The 18983-nt window shown below is 43.7% G+C and overlaps 1 protein-coding gene and 1 long non-coding RNA gene across 5 annotated transcripts in view; both read right to left on the minus strand.

The window, feature by feature from the left end:
• Positions 1-4929: 4929 nt before the first annotated feature.
• LOC308593571 lies at positions 4930-7019 on the minus strand. Its single transcript, XR_014011017.1, has 2 exons — positions 6180-7019; positions 4930-5140 (listed from the first exon to the last, which is right to left on the minus strand). It is a non-coding gene; the product is annotated as an uncharacterized lncRNA (long non-coding RNA).
• A 9906-nt stretch (positions 7020-16925) lies between these two features.
• Positions 16926-18983, minus strand: part of SLC24A3 (solute carrier family 24 member 3) — a 178200-nt gene continuing 176142 nt past the window's right edge. For all 4 annotated transcript variants that reach the window (XM_081205994.1, XM_081205992.1, XM_081205991.1 and 1 more), the window contains exon 17: positions 16926-18951. In XM_081205994.1, the coding sequence (XP_081062120.1) occupies positions 18802-18951 (150 nt within the window). In that variant the 3' untranslated portion in view covers positions 16926-18801. The remainder of the gene's footprint in view (positions 18952-18983) is intronic.

Consider the following 18983-nt stretch of genomic DNA (forward strand, 5'->3'; position numbering starts at 1 on the left):
GTCCAGAGGAGGGCAACCAAAATGGTCAAAGGCCTGGAAACGATGCCTTATGAGGAACGGCTAAGGGAGCTGGGCATGTTTAGCCTGGAGAAGAGGAGGTTAAGGGGTGATATGATAGCCATGTTCAAATATATAAAAGGATGTCACATAGAGGAGGGAGAAAGGTTGTTTTCTGCTGCTCCAGAGAAGCGGACACGGAGCAATGGATCCAAACTACAAGAAAGAAGATTCCACCTAAACATTAGGAAGAACTTCCTGACAGTAAGAGCTGTTCGACAGTGGAATTTGCTGCCAAGGAGTGTGGTGGAGTCTCCTCCTTTGGAGGTCTTTAAGCAGAGGCTTGACAACCATATGTCAGGAGTGCTCTGATGGTGTTTCCTGCTTGGCAGGGGGTTGGACTCGATGGCCCTTGTGGTCTCTTCCAACTCTATGATTCTATGATTCTAATGGAGCTCCAGCACAAAATAGGTCAGGGAAGAGGAGCGTGGCCCTCCAAGTATTATTGGATGCCAACTACCGTAAGTCCCAACCAGCATTGCCAATGGTCAGGGACAATGGAAGTTGTTGTCCAACAACAGCTTGAGGTCTTCAGGTTCCCCATCCCTGGAAAATATGAAATAACTTTCAGGCATCCAGTATTTTTCAGTACTGGTGGAAGTAATCCAGCAAAACATGCTTTCTATTTTGAGAACATAAGAACTGACCTGCTGTATAAGATCAAGGTCCATCTAGTTTAAAATTCTTTTCTGAGCGTTAGCCAGCCAGATGCTCTGTACATGCATTCAGCTCATGGGTCATGTTGATGGACTTATCCTCCACAAATCTGTCTAATCCACTTTTAAAACCATGTATGCTAATGGCCATCATGCATAGTGTGACAGGGAATTCAATTTTGTGGAATGGAAATGGAAAGTGAAACCATACATAATACAATCCTAAGCATGTCAGATGTAAGACCCACTGAGCTCGGTGGGACTTATCCCCTAGTAAGCCTGCTCAAGACTCACTTGAATAGCTTTGGGAAGCACTAAAAACAACAATTATTAGCAACATAATTCTAACTTTGTTGTGAACCACCCTGAGATATTTGAATGAAGGGTGGTATACTACTAATACTACTACTACTACTACTACTACTACTACTACTACTACTACTAATAATACTTTGCTCAACCTTGCTCAAACTCAACCTTGTTGGGCCATGCTCATGTGCCAGTATCTCTTTATATTGCTCTGTGACTAGATTTTCAGAATAGATGCAACTGCCGTTTAAAAACTATTTATGTTATCTTCCTAGGACAATTATTGTGCCAGTGCAAGCTAGGGCCAAAGAAGCCCTTCACTTTACTGATATATGTACACACTCAAAAAGTGAAACAAAAAATTGGCCACAATCCATGGTGAGGTTCTCCTGTCCAAGTCCCACGCAAAAGAATGAGATCTGTGCAAGAACACACAGTATTGTTCCAGTACAGCTCCCATTAATTTCCATTAAGCTTCTGCGGGAGAACTTACCAATGGAGTTTACATCTTATTTTTAATAATTTGCTCACCCCACCTCCCGCAATTGAATAAAAAACATAATTTACAACTGATGTGGATTACAAAATACTATAAAGAGCCAATATTACTTCAGAGAAAATCACTACAAAACTACAATTTATAGAGCAGATAAATCGCTGACATCCATCCTTTCAATAAATATGTTTAAACCATTCTCACTTGCTTTCCACTTGTGTTGTGCAAAACATACATTTTTCTGTCCCTTTGATACATCAAAACCCACGTTGAAAAGCCCATTTGTATTCCGAAGCACATGCTTGCTTACAGAACAATCCTGGCTCTGCCCCTTCCATTGAAGTGTATGGAAAGTCATTACAAGGGTCAGGAATCTGCACACCAGGGACACAAACGGGGTGGGGGGTAAATTCGAAATTTTCTCAATAGTTCAGCACTGCAGCACACAAGTATAGATGGTTATGGGATGGCACCAATGGGCAATGCAGGGGGAGGAGCATAGGAAACTTACACCCTTTTCTCTGTTGCTGTCCAGGCTGTTGTATAGAAGAGTTAAAGGGTGGCAAAGAACTCTCCTCAATGCCTACTATTGTCTCCACTCCTAAATCGCATAACAGCTGCAGAAGGGGACGGCAGACCTTGTGCATTTGTACACTGTAAAGAGCCTTCAACTTTTTTATTTTTAATAGCATACTAGCACAAATTCACAAGTGATGATGAAGAACTGCGGAATGGGTTGAAGGATACTTAAAATAGATGGATGTCGTCTTCTGACTTCTGATATGTACAACCCTCACCTCCCCTACCCAAAATCCTAGAGTCTTCCTACACAGTTAAAATTATCCTAAGGAATGTTTCTTCCTACAAATGCTTTACTTTTATTAGAATTAATTTCAGCAAGCATAAGAAAATAATTGGTCTGAAAACACTACTGTTTCTTTTATTTTTCCACTTTTATTGAAACACTAGAGATCATAAGAAATAGTTATGAAGTTGGAATGGGATAACCCTTTGGTGTCTTGTATAAACACACATGCACACACAAATGTACCACAAAACCTGAGCCATTACTACTTATATTTTTTAAAAGTGTATATTCAGTACGCACCTTAGAGAAGTGTGCCAGCTCTAACTGTGCATATACGTTCATTGTTTAGTACATAAGAATGACTGCAGCAACAATATAATAGATGACCAGCTCAGAGGTTGATACAATTAATGCTAAAGGGCACAATCCAGCAGAAATCCTATGCAATGACCACTGAAATAAGCGCTTGCTTATTCCTTTCAGCGGTGCTCGTGCCAGATAACCTCTAGACAGATTGTGCTCAAAATATTTAAATTGTTCCAATTTTAGGCTTTGGTACAGGAAAGCACAAAAGCAGATGGCTCATTTGGAGTACTATGCTTAAAGAACTAAAATATGATCAGATTTAAATAACAGATTTACATAAGCTCCCAGTATAAGAATTGCTTCCTTGGTACACAACCTACATTCTCAATGGAAAATAAATAAAATAAATATGTGGATAATTTCCCAGGCCACTGCATGCAAATAAAAAACTTTCCCTATATGCAAAGAAGGAAACCAGTTCAACAAACCAGTTCAGCAATAACACTAATGATAAATGCTACAAAAGTTACAAAGATATACCCAGTTACACCTAATGCATTATACACACGACTGAAGTGCTATGTTATTGTTCAGATTTTCATATATTCATAAATATGCAAAACTAGCAATCATAGTTTATGCTTAGAAATATGAGCCTTTTAAAGTGCTGACAGTAATCAGCTCAGCAGCAACCAACAACTAATTTCTATTCAAATGGCAGCCAGCTACCACAGACTGGGGGATCTTAATATAATATAAAGTATGTAAGATACAAACCTGAATATAAATCTATGCGCCTTAATTTTTTAAAAAATAAGGACAGAAATGTTTCCACCTATCCATGCAGGATGTTCAGTCTTCAAGAACATTTAAATGCTCATGAAAATTGCATTCATCCTATTGGAACAGCAATAGTCAGTGCACAGGCTACCATCACATCATTAAAAAAGGCAGGAGACCCTCTTTTCACATAGCAAACAGGTGGGCTAAGAATTATACATAAGAGTAATTTTATCTGTGCTCAGTGCCAACTCCACTTTGAAACTGCTACTTTCTCCACTGAATAACTTGAGATTGTGAATAATTAATTATTGACATCTCAGTGGATATGTAATCCATTAGTAGAACGGGAACAAATGGAATAATTCCGCTTGCCCTGCATTTTTCTGTGCAAACGAAAAGCTGTACACTGCATGCAGTTTTAGTGTGTGTGGAAACACGTTTGTAGATATGTAGGAAGACTCAAAAAGAAAAGGAGCAGATTGTGTCAGCAAATGCTTGTGTTTATACAACAGCACAACACGCCGACCTACAAGCAAGGGGCCAAGACCACAGGAGCATCTGTGGAAGGACACCACTGCTAATAGAGTTTGCATTATATACAAGTTGGGACCTACAAGCATTGGGGGAGGGGGGACATAAGGCCCCCTCTCCCTTCCCACTTCAATGCTTCACTGCATTCCCCTTCAGGAGGAGGAAGCCCTCCTCTTCTCTGGCCTCTTCTTTGCATTCTCTACCTCAGCTGACCACCACCACGAAACCAACAGGTAAATTATGCCACATATAATGTTAAACCCATTAATTTCCTAGCAGAAAGCAAGCTAGAGAGCAGTAGGGACTGGGGCCTCATCTCCATACACGCACAGTAGACTGAAGTGGTAAATGGACAAGGCCATTTCATTGGGCTCCTCCAACATGGCTGCCTACCAAGGCCACTCCTAAGCTCTCCTAAGTTTGCTTCTTTCCTTTAAAGTTCCCCAAGCATAGAAATCTAGCACAGCAGGAAGTCAAAACATAGAGCATTTCTCCCTGGCACGATAGGTTTCTCCCCTGCCACAGTGTTTTGGATGTGAAAGAACATTCACATGCAGTCCCCACCTGCAATATAAAGTGGTCCTACCACTGCAGGATTCTTCTGCCGTATTCTGCTGCATGCTCAGACCAGGCCCCAATTATGTCTATCTTTTTCTGGATTGCACTCCAGTGCAACAATCTATATACTGAGGCCTGCGTGGAGATCCTGTAAATGTGGGCTTTCCCATTCACTTCTATGATGGGGGGGGGGGAGGTATGCATGCATTCCTGTGCATGTGTGATGTTGCATGGAAATGAGCAGAGAACCCTGTGTAGACCGAGGATAAGAACCCCGTGGACCGCCAGATATGATGGGGCTGCATTGGCCAAGTTGGCAGAGGCTGATGGGAGAGAACGTCCAACAACAACATCTGGGTGGTCTCAGATTCCCCATACCTGTTTGAGAGCTCTCTGTATTCAAGAGACTGACTGGTCCAAGAAGATAAAATTATTGCTTTTATATCAAATGGGTTACTATTATTTATCAAATGATAAACAGAAAAATCAGAAAATTCTTCTGTCTCAGCTGGTGGAGGGAGATGGCTACCCTAGCAAGAAGTTTGAATTCTGCTTATTTACTTTAACTCTGACAAAGTTGCTTGAAGTGGGATCATGCCAACCACGTTTTGGCCCTTCTGGACCTACTGCCACCACCTGGAAAAAAAGGATCAACCACACACACAAAGACTGGAGGGTTTATTCGGGGGCAAAACTAGGATTCATTTCACCTGGGTTAAAGACCCAGTTTGGCACCCCCCCCCCTTTTTGTGTGTGCACGCGCGTGCGCGCGCACACACACACACACACAGGATGGGCACCTCAGTGGGGCCCTCTGGAGGCTTCACCTTGGGCAAAAAACCTCGCTAGCCCCTCCCCACCCATAGCTACGTCTCTGGTTTATCTCTACTGATTCAGGGATGGGAAACCTGTGGCTCTCCAGATGTTGCTGGACTACAGCTCCTGTCGTCACTCCTGGTCCCTGGCCACGCTGGCTGGGGCTGATGTCCCACAACATCTGAAAAGGCCACAGATTCCCATTTGCACTCTAGTTCTTGAGACTGGCATAACCAAATGCCTTCGGTGAAACCTTTCATATTAAGAATTTAGGATTGTATATTGCATTGCTTCAAAGTACAGGGGGTATCTGGGGAATTGTGCCATAAAGTTGGTATGCCTAAGTGGAATCTATAATTTAGACTTTTAAATGTATGCTCAAAACACCATAGGTACCCTAAAAACATACTGAGGAGGCCCTAAGAAACAAAGAAAGACTTCATTTTCAGCCTACAGCCTTGCAATGCCAATTAAATCTCTTTATAGCATGTGTATCTCTCACAGAGAAAGACCACCTTGCAACATACTGTAGCATTCACTCATATTCATAAGCAATTTGTAAGATGGCATGGTGGCTCCTTCTGGTATCAGGCTGTTGGAAGAAACCGAGCCCAGTGCAGCAAGGCAGGAAGAGAGAGAAGCATTCAGTTCCCTTTATCTGCATGCACTTTTTTCATTGGAAACATTATTGCTTTATGCGTGAATGGAACAGGCAGATGAATAAACAGATGTGGCTTCTTACACCACACCAGATTCAGTAGTGATTGTTAGATTGTTCTCTGCATCTTGTGCAAGATTTGCTTGTCCATTAGCGTGAATGCCCTAACTTGAACTAGACTCCACATTCCTGCCTACTTACTAATATCCAGTCCATGAGGTGGTTCTGGTTGTCAGTTTCCTGCTCCTTAGTTTCCGTGTTGCCTTTGTAGCACTTGGCAGAGAGGAGGATGGGGACAAAACTAGAATTAGTTGGCTGTGCCTGTGGCCTCTCTGTCTTCTGTCTAGTCTCAATGGGCACCAACCGCCCCTGGAGACTATTCTGAATCTCCTCTTCCTGCCTACTGTTCAGTCGGGGGACTATGATGTTTTTTGCCGCTCTGTTTAAAAACGGAAATAGAACCTGATTTTGCACATGCCCACCTATTCAGCAATTTCCCCAGGAGACACCTTATTGCTTCCTTCAGGGGGAAGTGCAATTGTCCGTTTAAAAAAAACCACCAACAAAACAAAACTTGCACATCTTAACCCCATGCCAACATTCCTAAGTCTGTTCCTTGTTTGTTTTCTATTGCCCAACAAAATCAGGTGTTGGGGTGGAAAGACATATGTGCGCATAATCAGCATTCATTGAAAGGAGGAGGGCGGAAAAACCTCATAGTCTTAATAGGACGAATTCTGTTTTCACTGCTCCTTGCAGGAAAAGGCAGGCTATAGATGAAGTTAATAAATGATCATGAAAGACAGCTGGATGCATTCTGAGCCTATGTCTCCAGGATTTTTCTTCTATCATCCAAAGAAAATGACCATTTCATATGCCCCAAATAGAAGGCGCTAATATGCAGCAGTTAGCCTAGGACCGGCATGTAGCTTGTCATATTTGACACTGGGGGGTTTCTCTGTGGGAAACCAGATATGAAGTCAATACTTGGCAAGGACTCTGGGGTCCTTAGTGGGCCTAGTGTCAGATTGTGGCATTCTAGAGCAGAGAAATGGGATTACCTCATGACAGACATTAGAACATGGGTCAGCAAACTAAGGCCAGCGGGCCGGATCAGGCACAATTGCCTTCTGGATGTGGCCCGCGGAAGGTCCGGGAATCGCCGTGTGGATCGCTAGCACGCACACGCGCACACGCGTTCTTTCCCTCTCCCTCACACGGCGGCGGCAGCACCTCCTCCTGGCTTCTCCCCACCCTGCCTAGAAGAGGAAGGGGCTGGGCTTTGTTTGTGCCAGAGCTCAAGCGGCCACCATTCTAAGCAGCCCCTCTCCAGAGCCCTTTCATGTGCCACTCATTGTCCCTCTGGTGCAGCCACCACCAGCCCCTGCCGCTCACAAGACACAGGTAAGCAGCCCCTGGGGCTCGTGGTGCTCTTGCATCATTTCCCCCCCAAAAATATAGTCCGGCCCCCCACAAGGTCTGAGGGACAGTGGACCGGCCCCCTGCTAAAAAAGTTTGCTGACCCCTGCATCAGAACATTATTCATAAACTAGTAGAAAACTGTACAGTAAACCCACCATTTGCATGCATTTAGTTTGTGTGCATTCAGCTTTACGCACGTGGAATTTCTTTTAAGGGGGTGGAAAGTGGGCAGGTTTCCAGGAAAAATGACTTTGGCAATCCCACCCACAACTGAACCCAATAGGTTTTTGACTCTATGTGATTATGGCTTTAGATAGGATCCCTGGAACGTAACCCCCATGTAAGTTGTGGGCCTACTGTACAACTTGAACAAATGTTACTGAAGTTGTTTGACACAGAAATGCAAACATCAAAAAAGTATGTGTGTGTCTGTGAAAGTGGTGGGGATGGAGGGAAAATGAACCACCTCCTCCATTCTCCATTGAACTATGGGGTTCACTCTCCCAGGCTGGCCATTGACCAGCCATGTATGTGGCTACAAGAAACAAGGAAAACTCCAACAACTACTAGGTGCTCACTGTGGATATCGTAAGATAAAGCAAGGTGCTAGGATGAAGGGAGTTTGCAGATTAGAAAATTTTATTTCACACCATTTATCCCAAGGAAATTCATTTTAAAATAATCAAGTGTAAAAGTGCAAACCAGTGGGTAGATAGGTTTTTTTACTCTGGAGCATGCTTTTAACCCCAACACTTCAAGCTTGCTGCTTCTCTGTTAATAATGACCTTTGTTTGTACCGCAGACAAAATATACCTCAAACATTTGCCTAGCAGGACAACTATGAAGCTGGGACAGTGATGGGTGGCTCTACCAAGGTGTAAGGAATTTGTCATACAGACAAATGCAGTATTGCGCCAAAGACAGCAGGGCCAATGTAATGCTGAATGGCAAATCTTTCACAATCATCTCAGCTACTAAATACTCAGTTTTCAAAGTGTCATCGTCATTCCTCCCTGTTCCTCTCCCCAGCCCTACCTCCAAGAGGACATAGGATGAATTCTAAGCAGTTTTGTATTAGGTAGATGACACAGTTCACTTGGAAGTGCTCCTGAAATGGAGCTCACACAGGACAAATTCCCAGCATATTGTGCCAGATGCATCTGTAAGAGAGAAAAAACCCTACCCAGGTCCAGTGTATCCTTTGCAGAGTGGCAAATGATAACATCAGCAATAATATATGTGCAAAATATGCCTTTCAGAAACCAGTGTCTATAACTAACTTTTTAAAAAATGTATGCCATGTGCTTATGTTCTCCTCTCAGTTAAAAAGATAGCTTTACATGCCCTTTCCTCACTTCCCAGTCTCCAATACATTGAGAGCTCATCTGACAATCCAGTAGCCGGAGGTCTGAGCTGAACCCAGACTACTTTGGTTCAAGCCTTGGCTCAGCGCTCCAGGGACTCATCGGCTTTTGGCACATCGTTCTCGCTCAGCCTCAGCTCCACCATTTGGGGGAAAAAATTCCCTGTGGGAATATGAGCGACTTACCTTGCAGGATTGTTGTCAGGGCAAAGAAGGTAAGGATTGCAAAGCACTTTTCAATCTAAAAGTGCTACAGAAACAAGAAATATTGAGAAATCACAAAAAGGTCAGTCCAGGCTTTGCTTCTGACCTTGCATTTCAGATTACTGACAGTTAAAAACCAGAACTCCACCTTGTTAGCCTTCCAGAGTAGGCCTAAAACTATTGCTTGGAAATATAACAAACAACTTAGCAATCAAATTCTGATGATAAGAATAAAATTGTAGCAACATTCAGTTCTATAGTCTGCATTCAGTTAGGGTTCCTCTCAAATAGCTTTGAGCAATACATGACTTCCTGTGAGGAAGCCATGTTGTACTACCTCCGTGCTTTCTTTCAAAAAGTATGAAGTCCATTCCTACTAATATCCAGTCCATGAGGTGGTTCTGGTTGTCAGTTTCCTGCTCCTTAGTTTCCGTGTTGCCTTTGTAGCACTTGGCAGAGAGGAGGATGGGGACAAAACTAGAATTAGTTGGCTGTGCCTGTGGCCTCTCTGTCTTCTGTCTAGTCTCAATGGGCACCAACCGCCCCTGGAGACTATTCTGAATCTCCTCTTCCTGCCTACTGTTCAGTCGGGGGACTATGATGTTTTTTGCCGCTCTGTTTAAAAACGGAAATAGAACCTGATTTTGCACATGCCCACCTATTCAGCAATTTCCCCAGGAGACACCTTATTGCTTCCTTCAGGGGGAAGTGCAATTGTCCGTTTAAAAAAAACCACCAACAAAACAAAACTTGCACATCTTAACCCCATGCCAACATTCCTAAGTCTGTTCCTTGTTTGTTTTCTATTGCCCAACAAAATCAGGTGTTGGGGTGGAAAGACATATGTGCGCATAATCAGCATTCATTGAAAGGAGGAGGGCGGAAAAACCTCATAGTCTTAATAGGACGAATTCTGTTTTCACTGCTCCTTGCAGGAAAAGGCAGGCTATAGATGAAGTTAATAAATGATCATGAAAGACAGCTGGATGCATTCTGAGCCTATGTCTCCAGGATTTTTCTTCTATCATCCAAAGAAAATGACCATTTCATATGCCCCAAATAGAAGGCGCTAATATGCAGCAGTTAGCCTAGGACCGGCATGTAGCTTGTCATATTTGACACTGGGGGGTTTCTCTGTGGGAAACCAGATATGAAGTCAATACTTGGCAAGGACTCTGGGGTCCTTAGTGGGCCTAGTGTCAGATTGTGGCATTCTAGAGCAGTTGCCAGGACCCAAACTCTCCCTGCCCTTTAAACAGTAGCTGTTGATGGGTAAAAGCATAGCACCGAGACCATGGAGACCCAGGTTCAAATTCCTACTCAGCCATGAAGTTCACCTAACTCCCACTCACTGGGTTGTTATGAGGATAACATGGGAACAGTCATGTTGACCTCACTGGATTAAAAGTGGGATGTAAATGTACCTGGCCACATCAGGGACAATTTGCTGTAAATATAAATGGCATCTCTCAAAACCAACCGCCTAGCGCTCCCCATGGCTTAAAGCTGGGATCTCATTTATGAGTTACCTGGGACCTAGGACCCAGTTACTTGAAGGAGCACCTCCTGCCATCTTGTCCTGCCTGGATTTTGAGATCAGCTGGGAAGACCTTCCTGGTAACACCACCTTTGAATGATGTCAGAGGAGCTGTGACAGAATGGAGGGTCATGTTAGTAATAGTCCTGCACCTTTGTGAGGCTGTATTGACTGATAGTATCTTGGGGAGTGATTAAGGACATACTGGAACTTTAGGTTTGGGCAGTTGAAGTGAATCCAAGGGCTCTGTTTGGACTTTTTTGCAGTTTGAAAACTGATGGGAAAATGCATTGAAAAGTGTGGGGTGAATAGACGACTAATGAAAATATGTAGAAACACCCCACAAGCAGCTCAGGATGGATGTTCAATAAATACTGCAAATCAGGATGAATACTCTGCAAACAGGTCATCTGGAGGGGCCCCAACTCTCATCTGTTAGTGGGTAGAGGCTGGAAGACCCCCTTTCAGGGATGCTGTAATTGGCACGGCAGGAGAGTTGGGATAGAGATTGGCCTTTAATGCACCTTCCAACTCTAAAACTCTATGATCAAAACACAGTTTGAACAGCAGTTAACTACAGGCCAATCTGCCAAACTTGCAAGGGAAACAGAGGATTGGTGGTACAGGCAGAAGCCACAGTGTAAGACACAATGACATCTTAAGACACATACATACCACACACGCGGAGAAACTATATAATTTCTGGCTACAGCTGAAATTTCAGGCTGTCAGTTTTTAACATTTCCATGCATTTAAAAAGCCCCTCCTTGAAAGTAGAGAGCTAGAACACCAGGAAGGCAAATATCCCAACCCAGCCCTCCCTGCTGAGTTAGTTTCCTACTTGCAGAGATGCTTTTTTAACTGAGAGGGAGCAGGATAGCTCAGTTGGTTAGAGCCTGCTGCTGATAATGCCAAGGATTCAGGTTTGATCCCTGTACGGGACACCTTAATATTCTTGCATTGCAGGGGGTTGGATTAGGTCCTCAGGGTCCCTTCCAGCTCTACAATTCTATGGATCAATGAAAAAAGAATCCTGCACCCTGCAGTTGGAGATGGTCTAGTCCTGTAACATGGCATGGTATGTTTGTGCGACAGCCTAACTCTTGAGCTTATTCCTCAGACTGAAGAACTGGCTTCTTGGGTGAAGACTGCCTGACCAAAGGGCAGCAAATCCTGCTCTGTAGGGAAAGAGTGTGTGAGGGCATCCCGAGGTCATGCTGCGTGGAGCACCCTCACGGCTGAGTGTGCTTTGCTCCTTCTCATCGCACTGCCAACCATGGATTTGACAGTCATGTGAAGGGGCTCTCAGTACAGGTCCTCCATGTGAAAAAGCAACCTTTTGTGTAGGGGAGCTGTACATGAGTGCATCTGGTGGGGTGTGTGGGCAAGACAGTGCAATCCTCTTAAATTCCTGCTTCCTTCTCCTGACTGATGCTCTAGAGGGCAAGCCCTGTGCCTGTTTTGGACCACCCACCTGCTTCTGTCAGTTTCTCTCTCCAAGTCACGAAACCTGAACGGTTTGGAGCATACTTGTGTTGAGACCTGGCAATTCATTCCTGCCTCCCCAGGATACTTCTTAATTTCTGCCTCCAACTGCAGCCGAAGTAATTCAATACAAATGACCAAAAACATTTTCTGTATTATGGTCATTTGTCTATTGAGAACAATGTAAAAGACAGTGCATTCATTAGCATGTGTTTTGGTAAGGAAAATCTGCTGAATCAAACGTTTCTTTTTCATCTCCAGAGTTATTATTTTCTGTAGCTACGTTAAACAATCAGAACATTCTGGAGAACCATCTAAAAGCAGTTAGCCTGACTAAATCTACTGTAACAGTTTGGCTAATCTAACACCTTGGGTTACAGACGCTTCAGGTTACAGACTCGGCTAACCCGGAAATAGTACCTCGGGTTAAGAACTTTGCTTCAGGATGAGAATAGAAATCGCGCGTCAGCAGCAGGAGGCCCCATTAGCTAAAGTGGTACCTCAGGTTAAGAACAGTTTCAGGTTAAGAACTGACCTCCAGAACGAATTAAGTTGTAAACCTACAAATTGCACTGAATTGCACAGTACTTATTTTGATCATGTACAGGATCAGGCTGCAAGGGATATGAAACAATACTCTACTCAAAACAGAGGGGAGCCTTTTTTGTGGAGTGAAGACCATTAGCAAGGTCCTGAAGGGTCACATTTTCTCATGGGAATCTGCCAGGAGCTGCATGCTGGCTGCAGGTGGGACCCAGGTCAGTAGGTCACCCCTTTTCTTCCTGCCATGCCTCCCCCCCCCAATCTCTCTCATTTCTTCCCCGCCCAGTGGGGACAGATTGCACTTTCCTGAGGTCTGAGCAGACTGCTTGCACAGGGGTTTGGACTTAGGCTGAAAGCTGTATCTCTTTGGCAACCTGCAACCTCCTCCTGCCCTAGAGCATGGCAGCAGCTGTGGTCATTGACCAGGGTCAGGGAAATGTCTTGTTCCCAACTCTGATTCAGTCCAGAGGATGCCCAGGAAACAAAACATCAAGTCTGTATTATTTATGGATTGGGATGTATGTCTTTGTTGATTCTACGCTGGGGTGGGGGTCCCTGTAGTCCTCTCCCTGCTGCTTGACTACAACTCCCACTATCCTTGACAACTGGTTTTGCTGCTTAGGACAGATGGCAACTGCAGTCCAAATGCATCTGAAGGGCCACAGGCTCCCCACTTCTGCTTTTGAGAATGCTTTGTGTGTCTGGCACAGTACTTCTGACCCACCTCCTTTCTCCAGGTCATGATATACACATGCCATAGCAGCTTGTGAGCCTGTCCTTGTGAAGCTTTCTCAATGCCTAGCTCATTCAACTGGTTTTGCAGATAATCTTTAATCATATTTTCCCCCTGAGAAGTCTGTATATCTCAAATTGGCAAGCATTTCCTGTTTCACACATCAAAGAAAAATGCAAAGCATGTTGCAGTACTGACCCAACCAATATGAATCCTTGGCTATACAGTTATAAGGGATACTTTTTGAATAAACCAACTTCCAACACTAGTGCATTTTCTGTTAGAAAAATCCATGCTTGCTTACATACATTTTTCAACAACCCCCCCACCCCAGACACTACAAGAACAACATTCTCTTTGGTAGTAGCCAACTCACTGAGTTCTTGAAAGTACACTCAAGGCTAACAGAGCTGACCCTGCTGCTCAGTCTACACAAAAATTCCCCAGAACTCTTTGAAGCAACAGCCAAGATAAAAACAATGAAAACATTTTTTTTTATTCCTGGGGATTTCTGTTCTGTGTTTGCTTTTATATATGCAGTGATTCCATGACTGTAGCTACTTAAAACACACACAGATTATTAAACAAAAAATGTTCACAACTTGGTACAAAAGCTTGTATTATTAATTTTATCTTGGAAACAAAGGAAAGTTGCTCACCAAAGAAATGTCTCCAATTCATTTTGAACCTATTATGCTGGGTTTATTTTATTTTATTGATTAGGGGGGGGGGAAGGCTACCAAATACATTCTACTCATTTCAGCAGGACTTATGGGTGAGCAACAGGCTTCAGATTATACCCTACACTATATAACAAGTGGTAACTCACTATAAATGTGCATGTGACCTCAGTTGGTAATCTGTACAATCCTACTAAGTAATGAGAATTTTGCCCCAAGTCAGCCCCTAATTATATGATTTGAAGCAGAAAGGACGGTAAAATTACCTTCACAACTAGGCATTACACCTGATCATTTTAATTGTTCCCTACACATCACAGTAAGCTATTACACATTGTTAAGATGCAATAAATATGGAAGTCTTCCTAAAACCAGCAACCAGTGTACCGGCAACAGGAGCCAATTCAGACAACTAAATTGATATGTTCAAAATGTGGGTTGAATGGATCGCTCTAGAATGATCCATTTGTCTTGCATTAATACGTCAGCATGCATCTAGCCAGCATTTCAAAGTTACATAGACTTTACTTCTGTAAATGGGCCAAAAGTGAGTGATTCAAGGTGAATCAATCTCTCATTCAGATACACACACATCACCAAGCACTGAATTTTGACTGGATACACATGGTCATCAGAACCTGGGGCTAGGATTCAGCCTAGAAAGCTATTTAGGGTTGTGTGTGTTCCAGCCTTAAGTCCTAGCCATGCACAACAGGGAACACGGCTATGCAACACCAGACCCTGTAATGAAGCCTCTGGACTGACCAAGACTGTATATAAAATACTAGGAGTCTGACCTTCACCAACTCCAGTTTCATCAACTGACCTCAGAGAGGCAGGGCTGGGGGGCACACACTTCAGGTCTGAATTTAGGAACACTCAGTGGTCTTTCTCTGGAACTGACATGCAAACCAAATCCTCATTCCCCAACTTGAATCTAATTGGCTCACATTCCTGACCCGCTTTCATAATGTCCATCTGCTGTGCTAGAAAAGCACATTCAATGCTACAGAACTCCTACAATATATGATTCCCTCCCACATGAAAGGTCTCTTTGATGCAGATAATACTATGCTGTATCACAAGATATATAAAGGCTATTTCATAGAAATAAATCCAACTGGCTCCATTGGAGCTGCCCTCCAAATAGTTGAAAGATATTCTGCTTAAAAAGGTCTTCCAGATACAAGCTATGGGCTTATCCACACTTACCTTTTGCCTTGCTCTTTCCAGTTGCATGGTCACACTTAAAAGCTTTGTATCCCAGCATGTTCCTTTTTTAGCTGCAGAGCTTTCCCGTGAAAACCTGTTCTTTAGTGCTTGGAGCAAGTGTCAAGTCTAAGCAGATTGCTGTTTGCACCAACTGTGCTTTAAAGAAAGGGCTTTTTGCAGGGAAAGCTCTGGAGCAGGGGGGGGGGGAGGTGCCCAGAAACAGAACTTTAAAGTGTAGACCATGACCGGAAAGAGTGGAGGTGAAGTGTTAGCCCTATTGTACAATCAAGTAAGCAGTAAGCAACTAACTTTTAAAAATCCTGATGTATTTCTGGGAGCTAAAAATTTGATTAAAGGAAGTATGGTCACTATTACTGATTCCTATAAAGGAAGAATGGTCACTATTGCTGATTTAATAAAAAACACCACTAAGAAGGAATGGCACAAATGTCAAAAGCAAACCTTTTCAAACTGTGTTCTGGGAATCCTGGAGTTCCTCTGATGCTTATCAGGAGGACAAGTTCCATCCCCGTTACTTAACTTTCCCTGCAATCAACAGCTGTAGCAAAGTCTTGGGTCTGTTCTAGACTGCACTGCCACTTGAAGGCGAGACTAGTTCCTTATACGAAGAGTGTGTGTAACTTAGAATATGTCCCAGAATCCTCTGCAGCACACAAGTGTCCCATGAGAGATGCTTGGGGCTTCTCCACAGACAAGCTGGTGTGGAATCACCCTTCCCTTAAAGACAGAAATCAGAAAACCACTGGTCTAGAGAAATGGGATTACCTCATGACAGACATTAGAACATGGGTCAGCAAACTAAGGCCAGCGGGCCGGATCAGGCACAATTGCCTTCTGGATGTGGCCCGCGGAAGGTCCGGGAATCGCCGTGTGGATCGCTAGCACGCACACGCGCACACGCGTTCTTTCCCTCTCCCTCACACGGCGGCGGCAGCACCTCCTCCTGGCTTCTCCCCACCCTGCCTAGAAGAGGAAGGGGCTGGGCTTTGTTTGTGCCAGAGCTCAAGCGGCCACCATTCTAAGCAGCCCCTCTCCAGAGCCCTTTCATGTGCCACTCATTGTCCCTCTGGTGCAGCCACCACCAGCCCCTGCCGCTCACAAGACACAGGTAAGCAGCCCCTGGGGCTCGTGGTGCTCTTGCATCATTTCCCCCCCAAAAATATAGTCCGGCCCCCCACAAGGTCTGAGGGACAGTGGACCGGCCCCCTGCTAAAAAAGTTTGCTGACCCCTGCATCAGAACATTATTCATAAACTAGTAGAAAACTGTACAGTAAACCCACCATTTGCATGCATTTAGTTTGTGTGCATTCAGCTTTACGCACGTGGAATTTCTTTTAAGGGGGTGGAAAGTGGGCAGGTTTCCAGGAAAAATGACTTTGGCAATCCCACCCACAACTGAACCCAATAGGTTTTTGACTCTATGTGATTATGGCTTTAGATAGGATCCCTGGAACGTAACCCCCATGTAAGTTGTGGGCCTACTGTACAACTTGAACAAATGTTACTGAAGTTGTTTGACACAGAAATGCAAACATCAAAAAAGTATGTGTGTGTCTGTGAAAGTGGTGGGGATGGAGGGAAAATGAACCACCTCCTCCATTCTCCATTGAACTATGGGGTTCACTCTCCCAGGCTGGCCATTGACCAGCCATGTATGTGGCTACAAGAAACAAGGAAAACTCCAACAACTACTAGGTGCTCACTGTGGATATCGTAAGATAAAGCAAGGTGCTAGGATGAAGGGAGTTTGCAGATTAGAAAATTTTATTTCACACCATTTATCCCAAGGAAATTCATTTTAAAATAATCAAGTGTAAAAGTGCAAACCAGTGGGTAGATAGGTTTTTTTACTCTGGAGCATGCTTTTAACCCCAACACTTCAAGCTTGCTGCTTCTCTGTTAATAATGACCTTTGTTTGTACCGCAGACAAAATATACCTCAAACATTTGCCTAGCAGGACAACTATGAAGCTGGGACAGTGATGGGTGGCTCTACCAAGGTGTAAGGAATTTGTCATACAGACAAATGCAGTATTGCGCCAAAGACAGCAGGGCCAATGTAATGCTGAATGGCAAATCTTTCACAATCATCTCAGCTACTAAATACTCAGTTTTCAAAGTGTCATCGTCATTCCTCCCTGTTCCTCTCCCCAGCCCTACCTCCAAGAGGACATAGGATGAATTCTAAGCAGTTTTGTATTAGGTAGATGACACAGTTCACTTGGAAGTGCTCCTGAAATGGAGCTCACACAGGACAAATTCCCAGCATATTGTGCCAGATGCATCTGTAAGAGAGAAAAAACCCTACCCAGGTCCAGTGTATCCTTTGCAGAGTGGCAAATGATAACATCAGCAATAATATATGTGCAAAATATGCCTTTCAGAAACCAGTGTCTATAACTAACTTTTTAAAAAATGTATGCCATGTGCTTATGTTCTCCTCTCAGTTAAAAAGATAGCTTTACATGCCCTTTCCTCACTTCCCAGTCTCCAATACATTGAGAGCTCATCTGACAATCCAGTAGCCGGAGGTCTGAGCTGAACCCAGACTACTTTGGTTCAAGCCTTGGCTCAGCGCTCCAGGGACTCATCGGCTTTTGGCACATCGTTCTCGCTCAGCCTCAGCTCCACCATTTGGGGGAAAAAATTCCCTGTGGGAATATGAGCGACTTACCTTGCAGGATTGTTGTCAGGGCAAAGAAGGTAAGGATTGCAAAGCACTTTTCAATCTAAAAGTGCTACAGAAACAAGAAATATTGAGAAATCACAAAAAGGTCAGTCCAGGCTTTGCTTCTGACCTTGCATTTCAGATTACTGACAGTTAAAAACCAGAACTCCACCTTGTTAGCCTTCCAGAGTAGGCCTAAAACTATTGCTTGGAAATATAACAAACAACTTAGCAATCAAATTCTGATGATAAGAATAAAATTGTAGCAACATTCAGTTCTATAGTCTGCATTCAGTTAGGGTTCCTCTCAAATAGCTTTGAGCAATACATGACTTCCTGTGAGGAAGCCATGTTGTACTACCTCCGTGCTTTCTTTCAAAAAGTATGAAGTCCATTCCTACTAACAAGTACCTGGAACTCAGCTCCCTGAGTGCCATTTGTGACTTTTGGATCTTCCAAATGAAACTGAAAACTCAGAAACGTAAGGAAGTTGCAAGAAAGCTTGTCTTGGAGGGGGGGAGGGAATAAAATAGGTCCCTTCTATTTTCCTCAGAAAGCACCCAACACAATGTACCTCTTCTTTGTATCCTAGCTATAGTCTCAATTCATAAATTAGATTAGTCTTCAAATAAGTTAAAAAGAAGAAACTGTGGCAGTTCAGTTTCTCTGGCTCAGTGCCAGGTAGAAGATAGTTCATATAGACTGCAAGTCACTGTTTAGAGGATCTGAGTTTGTCAATCTTCACATCGATTCAGGAGTTTCCAGGTGTGTGTCTGTATGTGTGAAGGAGTGGCTTAGAAAGAGCTAAGCCCAAACAGGAAGAGGACCCAATGAACAGTGAGGAGGTGTACTTCACGGCCTTCATGAGGCACCCACGCTGCTTGGAGATGCCAACCATGTTTCATATTGCACAGGTACAGAAGAAAATTGCCTCTCAGCAGTCCATCCACATGATCAGTGATCTCTGCACATAGGCAAATTCACAAAAGTGAAGACATTAAATTCTGTCATGATGGAGAAACACAAGAAGATGCCGTAGAGCAGAAGGCACACGCACCCCAACTTCTTGTCCAGCTTCCATTTGTTCAAGTGAACACCAAACACCTGCAATTAGACAATAAGAAATGTTTTTCTTG

This window comes from Podarcis bocagei (genome assembly GCF_964188305.1).
Source record: "Podarcis bocagei genome assembly, chromosome: 8".
In the NCBI taxonomy this organism is placed as follows: Eukaryota; Metazoa; Chordata; class Lepidosauria; order Squamata; family Lacertidae; genus Podarcis; species Podarcis bocagei.